The 8,292-nt window shown below is 31.2% G+C and overlaps 3 protein-coding genes across 6 annotated transcripts in view; 1 reads left to right on the forward strand and 2 right to left on the reverse strand.

The window, feature by feature from the left end:
- The window catches only part of LOC111455450, a 33,516-nt gene extending 32,163 nt beyond the window's left edge, over positions 1–1,353 (forward strand). For both annotated transcript variants that reach the window (XM_023097141.1, XM_023097140.1), the window contains 2 exons: positions 437–639; positions 1,267–1,353. In XM_023097141.1, the coding sequence (XP_022952909.1) occupies positions 437–639; positions 1,267–1,341 (278 nt within the window). In that variant the 3' untranslated portion in view covers positions 1,342–1,353. The remainder of the gene's footprint in view (positions 1–436; positions 640–1,266) is intronic.
- Positions 1,354–1,442: 89 nt separating this feature from the next.
- On the reverse strand, positions 1,443–1,953 carry LOC111455452 (STE20/SPS1-related proline-alanine-rich protein kinase-like). The gene has a single exon (XM_023097143.1). It carries the CDS (start codon positions 1,837–1,839, stop codon positions 1,582–1,584), a length of 258 nt encoding a protein of 85 aa, XP_022952911.1. The 5' UTR covers positions 1,840–1,953; the 3' UTR covers positions 1,443–1,581.
- Positions 1,954–4,793: 2,840 nt separating this feature from the next.
- LOC111455445 (probable DNA helicase MCM9) overlaps positions 4,794–8,292 on the reverse strand; it is a 29,884-nt gene continuing 26,385 nt past the window's right edge. For 2 of the 3 annotated variants that reach the window (XM_023097134.1, XM_023097132.1), the window contains exons 15-20: positions 7,570–7,691; positions 7,428–7,495; positions 6,095–6,204; positions 5,972–6,019; positions 5,739–5,891; positions 4,794–5,329 (exon numbers count right to left, since the gene is read on the reverse strand). In XM_023097134.1, coding sequence (XP_022952902.1) covers positions 5,259–5,329; positions 5,739–5,891; positions 5,972–6,019; positions 6,095–6,204; positions 7,428–7,495; positions 7,570–7,691 — 572 coding nt within the window. In that variant the 3' untranslated portion in view covers positions 4,794–5,258. The remainder of the gene's footprint in view (positions 5,330–5,738; positions 5,892–5,971; positions 6,020–6,094; positions 6,205–7,427; positions 7,496–7,569; positions 7,692–8,292) is intronic. The other variant, XM_023097133.1, reaches the window with a different exon arrangement.

The following is an 8,292-nucleotide window of genomic DNA, read 5'->3' on the forward strand; positions in this document are numbered from 1 at the left end:
AAAAAAAAAAAAAAAAAAAAAAAAAAAAAAAAAAACTTTTATGATTTGTTTTTAGATGAAAATGTATTTCGTTACCAAAAGTATTTTTAAATTATTTTTAAATTTTTTTAAAAAAAAATTCATTAATTTAAAACAAAGTTAAAATAATAATAATAAATAATTTAAAAGTTTTGTAAAAGTTTTAAAGTTGAAGGGTAATTAATTAAAGTAAAATTTTGAAATAAATATTATCAATTTTCATTTTAAAAAAATTCAAGGCTATTTTTGAAATTTAATAAATTTCCATTACATTATTCAAATATTTATATAATAATATATAATAAAAATTATTAACGAACTTCTACTAGACTTTACAGATCCTCCCTGATTCTTCCGATCTTTCGTTATTTAGTTATACTATAAATTGATGTGTTATGTATCGATCTTGAATGGTTAGACGAAGCGGAAAAGATGATCGAAGAGGCGGAAAATGTGGCAGAAGTAGTAGAAAAGGTAGCAGAGTTAACAGAGAAGGTATCAGCAGAAATTGGGGAGAAAGTTGGTGAGGAGAGTAAGGTGAAAGAAGCAGCTGAAGTGGTAGAGAAGTATTCCAAGGAAATTGCCCATCATGCCCTCCTAGCACAACACATCCTCCACAAGGTTCCATATTTATTAATTAAAATTACCTCTAAAAAATAATAATAATAATAATAATAATTAAAATTAAAATTAAACCGTGAAATTGTCCGCTTAGTATGATATTGTTCACCTTGAGCGTAACCTCGTACCAATGAAAAGAGTACAATTCTCTAGTCTTGCTATGAGCTTCCTAAAAGGCCTCAAATCTCATACCAATGGTCCCAAAAAGCCTCGTACCAATGGAAAAAGTAGCTCCTCTTCGGGGCTTGGCTTTGGATTCCTTAAAGGGGTGTCTCAAGTCTGATACCAATAGTCCCAAAAGGCTCCTCAAGCCTCGTACCAATAGAGAGAGGTTTGGTTTTCGATAGTATTCATTGATTATAGACAAATCATTATTTATCCAACACACCCCACCCATTTTATCCATTCATCCAACACTAATCTCATGTTAAATAAATACGATTCTCCACAATCGAATGATATAATGAAAAAAGCATCCTTGATTATAAAAATCTCTGATCCAAACACCTCTCCCCGTGTTAAATGAACACACAACTCTTCGGAATCGAATAATCGTTTTAAAAAAAGAATTAAAATACCACAAATTATTGTTAATATTAATAATTTCTTTCAATATTTTGATTGTAGGTGGAAGAATGGAAGCAAAAGCTAGACAAATCAAAGGCAGATATTAATGAACAGATGAAAAAGAAAGAAGAATAGTAAATTAATTCAATCCATAAGTGTTTTTTTTTTTTAATTTAGTTTCTAAATATTATAATTTATTATAATTTTTATGTAAAAAATAAATAGAATCCTTAATAAAATTAAAAAAAAAATACTTTATTTCCACACTAGACTGAAATTCTAAAACTCAGAACTGAATAATCATAATCACAACAAAAATAAAATAATATAAATTTGATTAAAAAAGAAACAAAAAAACAAAATTCCCACCATAATCTAAAATAAAGCAGCAGCAAAAATCCCAACACCAACAGCCATAGATCCAGCAAATCCTGTACCAATAACACCAGCGCCGCTTTCCGCCGGTGCAGGCGCTGAAACAGGGGACGGCGCAGGGGCCAAAGAAGCTTCAGAAACGACCGGGGACGGCGCCGGCGCAGGCGACTTCGAGTGGGTGTGGTGGTGCCCCGCCATAGCCGGAGAAGCTACCAAGGCAACGAGCAGAAGAGCAACAAGGAAGCTTCTGGAGGCCATCGGAAACAGAGCAAAACAGAGTAAAAACAGAGCGAAACAGAGCAAAACAGAGTAAAAACAGAGCAAAACAGAGCAAAACAGAGCAAAACAGAGGAAGTTGGTTGATTTGGTGAAGAGGGAGAGGGGGAGGGAGGGGATTTATAAGGGGTGGTGGGAGAGATTAGGCCGTTGGATTTGATCGGAATTTGGGGCGGAAGAGATCTCGAGGGGGAGGAATGGACGGTGGTGATTCAGTGAATTGGGATTTTTTTGAGGGTTTTTAGCGTTGGGAGTTGTAACGGTCGAGTGATCGACGGCTATGGTTCAGTAGCCGTTGGATGATAATGGCTGTCTTGGTAAATGAAGCCAATAATGCAATCTGTCACAGATTCTTTTCTGTTTTTTAGAAAAATGAAATTTGAATTTTTGAAAAAAAAAAAAATGAAATGCGTTTCTTTTATTTGTTTTTTTTTTTCAAAATTTTGAGTTTATCTATTAAGTAATTTTAGAAGGAAAAAATAAATAAATAAATATCAAATATTATCTTTTTGTATTTTAATTTACGAAATTAATAAAAATACTTTTAAACTTTTCCGTAAAAAAAAAATATACTTTTAAATTTTCAAAAATTTTAATAATATCCTTTTACTCAAAAAAAAAAAAAAAATTAATAAATATTCTTATAGTTCGTTTTAAATGGAAAAAAAATTTTAAAAATAGTTTAAAAATACTATTGAACTTTATAATGCTCGTTAATATCTTTAAACATTTTTAAGAACTTAAAAAATACTTTTATTATTGTTATATGGATAAAACCATAAATACCATATTTTGAAAATACCTCATAGCAATAAAAATGTTATATTAATATTTTTTTTAGAAAAAATTAAAAATTTTTTTTGGAGATAATCCATGAAGTTTGAATAGACTATTTCTATCTATAGGTGCTTTTTTTTAGTTTATAAAATTAATCTTTAAATTTTTAGGCTTTTTAAAGGTACATAATTTTAAAAAATATCAATGAAATTCTTCTATTTTAATTTTCGAAATTAATAAAAATATTTATGAACTCTACACTTTCACTATAAAAAAAAATATTTTAATTTTTTAATAATATATGTAAACTAAAAAAACGGTTAATATTATATTTAAAAAATACATCTAAAACTTTCAAAATAATTTATAATTTAAAAAGTATCCTACCAACTATTTCAAAAATATTATTGTACTTTAAAAATACATATAATTTTCGAAAATGTAACATTAATATTTAAACTTTAAGAAAAAATTAAAAAATTTAGAGATGATCTGTGAGGTGTGAATGGACGGTTTCCATCCATTAACGTTTTTTTTTTTTTTTACTTTTCTTTTTTTCATATTTCCTAAAAAAAAATGTGTGAGAATTTGAGAAAGGTATAAATGTTAAGAGTGAAATGCTATTTTAAAATTTTCATCCATTTTCTTAGACTAAATTAATTAATAAATATATCCCTCTACAAAATACGACTTTTAAAAGTTTTAATAATATCCTTAAACTTTCAAGAAAATCACAAAAATACCCCTAACGTTAGTTTTGGATGAAAATCATGAGTACTTTATTTTAAAAATACTCTCGAACTTTTAATAGTATTCAAAAATACTCTTGAATTTTTAATAATGTTTAAAAAATACTCTGCTTTAAAAAAAAATTCATTAGTATCCTTCAACTTTTTAAAAAAAATTCAAAAATATATTTACCGCTAGTATAGTAGACGAAAACCATGGTTAATGTTATTTTGTAAAGTTCATGAGCATTTACTAAAATGGTAAAGGTATTTTTAATTTTTTTAAAAAAAAGTTTAAGAATAATAATGAAACTTTTGAAAACAAGGATATTTTTAAACACGGTCCAAAGTTAAAGAGTATTTTTAAAACTATTTTGAAAGTTTAAGAATATTTTTGTATTTTAAAATTTTTCTAAAAGTTTAGGGATAATATTGAAATTTTTTGAAAGTTTAGGAGTAATTTTGAGAGAAAGGTATAGTTCAAAGACATTTTTATTAATTTAGTCTTTTTTTAATATTATATTGATAAATATACGTGTCCAATATATGTTCGTAAATTTTTGAAAAAATGTTAATACAAAATTGAAATTAAATAATTTACTTGATATAAAATCAAAAGCTTACAAATTTATTAGATATAGGATCTACTAGATATAAACACGTAAAAATTTAGGAACCAAACAGAAACTTTTTAAAGTTTAGAGATTAATCGACAAAAATTGAAGTTCATAACATTTAATCAACGATAAAATATTTAATAACATGGCAAATAAAAAAAAATAAAAAAAAGCGAGGTATGTTATTCAACTAAACACTATTAAATTATTGTCATGACCTTCAAAATTGTCAACTCAATAATATCGTGTCATTATATCGAGACTCAACTAATCAATATTACATTATTAATTAAATTTTAGGAAGAATTTTGATGATAGATGTTATTATAAGCATGGAGAACTATAGAAACTTTATTTATATCATGAGTTGGTTTATTTATGGTAGGTTTGTTTTCAATAATGTAACGATCTCTAGTTAATTTCTAAATGAAATTTCTTTCTAATGCAATCAAGGGAAATGTGATAGTGACGAATCCTCAAAATCATGAAAGCGATTGTCCAACGATCGTTGGAAATCCTCTAAATAGTCTATATAATAATATGCTGACATTAATCATACCTACGACATGACCTTGTAACATCCAGCCCAATCCAATACATTGCGTACACGGTCTAATATGCTTGTATTAGTGTGAGTGACCATTATGCTTCTACCAACTACTATGATGCTATGTAGACCCTTGTCACTCGTACCAATTCATTGTTATAAATTTAATTAGTTAACCCCTAATAATCTCTTCACGGTAACCTCAGGAACCGAATAACAGAGACTTAAAATCTAAAATTTATTACACAGCCAAAAAACTAATTAGGATATTAATATGTTTATAAGTTATAAAGTGGTTGGAACAATACATCATAGGCATTGTCATACAAAAATTCTAGAAAACAAACAAGACTATCTGAATAGACTTCATTACAAATTTTCCTGAGGACTTTAGATATCTAGGCATCTTCCCGCTGCATTTGAGCATGGTAATGGCACTATTCTTCTCTTTTTTCTTCTTTGTCTAGTCGAAATTTTTAAAGAAAATAGATCGTAATTTTCAGGGGCATGAGACAACTCTCTCTAAGGAACCCGACAAAATAGTCTCATAAATTCAAGAGAAGGGGTGCCTCCTCACAAAGGGGGTCGCAGTGACCAGGCCCGAACGACTATCTACCAAAAAGACAAGTCTCTGCAAAGTCGTAAGACCATATATGAAGGACAACGCCTACCCACTCCAAGGGAAAAGCAAGATATCAGTAATGTATTTAACTGTAATATTTCTGATGGCCTTCAGCTGCCAATTTCAGGAAATTCGTCTATCGACTTGAGCTTCTCAAGGATCAAAATTTCTTGCTTTGCATCTAGTAAAGCATGGAGTCAAGAACTCAACAACAGACGGTAGCTTTAAGCAAAGTGTACACAAAATGGCATGAAGCAAAACAATACCCCTAATCTTACCACTTTTTATGTTGAACAATGAAGACTGCAAGAAGTTAACAGAAGAAATGCCTCACTCCTAACATGATTCCTAAGCAACGTTCTGTTTTGAAAGACAATATAAGAACTAGTCCATTGAAAACTATAGGATAATTCCAAAAGATAGGTGCACTGTTTAACCACAAACTGAAGATAATATTCTATAATTTAGCTCCTATAACATTTTTCGTCCCAAGTTTTGCAAGGAAATAGTCCTATTCTAGCTTTATATATTTGAGTTAGGATGCATGACAAAGTAACAATTATAAATTTTAACTTAGGAAGGAAGGATACATTCCTCATCTGGGTTCTCGGTAAAGTTGGAGTGCAAGGCATTCCCAACACTATCCACTAAAGCTGAGGTCGTCATGGATGATTCGATGCACAATATAGCCGTAATGGCATCGAGCCGAGTAACCTCATTTCTAAACATGAGCCGTGCATGTGCTGCAATGTCGATGGAGAGGAAGCATTAGACGATATGAGAATTTGTCTAGGAAAGAGTGAAACATTAAACAAGAACAAACCTTGTGCTAAACGTATCAAACTTTCGAGCATGCGGACTGTTGTTCTGGCTGCATGATTAAGAATCTAGAATTAGAAGGATAATTAGAACAATCTCGTAAAAATAAACCATTTTCAAGTGAGACCTGCATTATCCATTGCTGATCTTCTTTGAAGCTGATAGTATCTTGAAATAATTTGTTCTGCCTCCTTGGTCAGGACCGGTCTGAAGTATCCTTTTACAAATTGGAGGTATCTGCAGAATGTTTAAAATAGATATGTTAGCTTAAGCAGTTCCTCCTTAAAGGTTAGATCACTCAAGATGGTCGTCAGGTTGTTCAGATCCAAACATTCAATTAGTGTAATGGTTTCGTGATTAAAGTTTTTAAATATTGTTTAATAGATCTAAACGGAAATCAATAGTCTGACAAATTCCCGTTTGACAAAATGTGCTGAAAGAAATTAAAAAGAAGAGTTGAAATTAGATACAACCATTTTTACATTGTGTTTGTTGTTTTATGATGTAACTAATCATACAATCAGAAACACAACTGATAGATTAATGCCCCTTCAAAAAGGTAATACTAAACTGCATGTTTATAAATAGTTTTCCAGAAAGCGTATGAAAGTAAACCCTAATCCTATAGACAGCTTCCAAATGACACCACTCGGCATTGACTAAACATGTTCTAGTATACTACTTGGCTGAGTTGCAAAGGTGTGTCACGAGAAAAATTGAGATCCCACTTTGGTTGGAAAGGAGAACGAAGTATTCCTTATATGGGTGTGGAAACCTCTCCCGAGCAAACGTGTTTTAAAACCTTGAGGAGAAGCCCGGAAGGGAAAGTCCAAAGAGGACAATATCAGCTAGCGGTGGGCTTGGGCTGTTACAAATGGTATCAGAGCTAGTCACTAGATGGTGTGCCAGCGAGAACGCGGGTCCCTAAGGGGGGTGGATTATGAGATCCCACATTGGTTGGAGAGGGGAGCGAAGCATTCCTTATAAAGGTGTGGAAACCTCTCCCTAGCAGACGTGTTTTAAAACCTTGAGGAGAAGTCTGGAAGGAAGAGCCCAAAGAAGACAATATCTACTAGCGGTGCGCATGAGCTGTTACAAAAATGGACAGAAGTTGAAGCAGTCGGCCAAATATAGACCCCTGCGAGAATAAGACTAATACTCCAGTTGAATGTTGAAGGCTTAGAGACTACCTAGGCATTAGGAGTTGAACCAGATGAAGACAAATGAGACACATGTAAACTCATCCATTCATCGATAATCAGTTCACATCTTCCTAATAATACTTGGTACTAGAAATAGAACTGGTATGAAATCAAAACTTGGACTATTTTCATTTCAATATTGGTTAATAATTCCCCTGTCCGGACTCTAATTTAGTAATGAATGAAATTACAGCAATAATTTATCCTACCATTGAAATTCAAGAGGGAAATCAAATATCATTGTGAAGAAAATCGTACCTTCGAAGCATAGTAAGAGGCCAGTTACTTGAAAGATCATTATCACGCTTTCCCTTTTCTTGTTGGCACTAAAAATAAAGATCATTAAACAATTAGAAGAACATCAAAGAAAAAAGAGTTGATAACATAGAGAGCAGATTACCTCGGAGAGAATATGTGATGAGACAACTGCATCCCATTCGGGATTTTTGGTATCTAAAAGCACAAGGACGATATCAAATCTGCTCAATAAGGGTCCGGAGAGTGTTGTATTGACAGAGAGAGCTAATCATGTCAAGGAAGACCAAGTACTTCTATCTAACGTAGATACAGCTATGCAAGCACACAAGTATGAATGCACAATTCAAAAGAGAGGGTGTAGGAAGTGAAAATAAATAATATTGAAGTAAAAGCTACAGATATCGTTAGTACAAACAGAAATAGAGAGTGGGGATTTCTTTTTCAAATTTACTATAAGTCTCTAATCCATCAGCTTAATCGTTATGGTTGAGTGGTGATTTAACAGCAGGAAATTCTGTGTTCAAATCCTTGTAATGTCATTTTCTCCCCGATTTATATTGATTTCCACCTGTTGGACTTTCTACAAATTTTCAAACCCCAAGTAAGAAGTATTAAAGTACAGATATAATTAAATTTATAGTAACTCATCAACTTAAACTTAAACTTCTGGGTTGAGTAGTGATTCACTAGTCATATGAACTATTTCTCAATCCAAATTCCAATAGGAAATGAAATGATATCAAGTATTTTCACCTTAACATTTTCAGAGTTCTAATTTTGTATTTGAAAAGTACTGTAGTATCGTTTACTTCTTTGAATAATTCATCTGACAATGTTTTTTTTTTTTTTTTTTTTTTTTAAAAAG

Source organism: Cucurbita moschata, unplaced genomic scaffold (genome assembly GCF_002738365.1).
Source record: "Cucurbita moschata cultivar Rifu unplaced genomic scaffold, Cmos_1.0 Cmo_Scf00017, whole genome shotgun sequence".
In the NCBI taxonomy this organism is placed as follows: Eukaryota; Viridiplantae; Streptophyta; class Magnoliopsida; order Cucurbitales; family Cucurbitaceae; genus Cucurbita; species Cucurbita moschata.

Bases quoted from the DNA above. Each gene is read 5' to 3' on its own strand.
- LOC111455452 (XM_023097143.1), bottom strand. From the start codon at position 1,839: ATGGCCTCCAGAAGCTTCCTTGTTGCTCTTCTGCTCGTTGCCTTGGTA.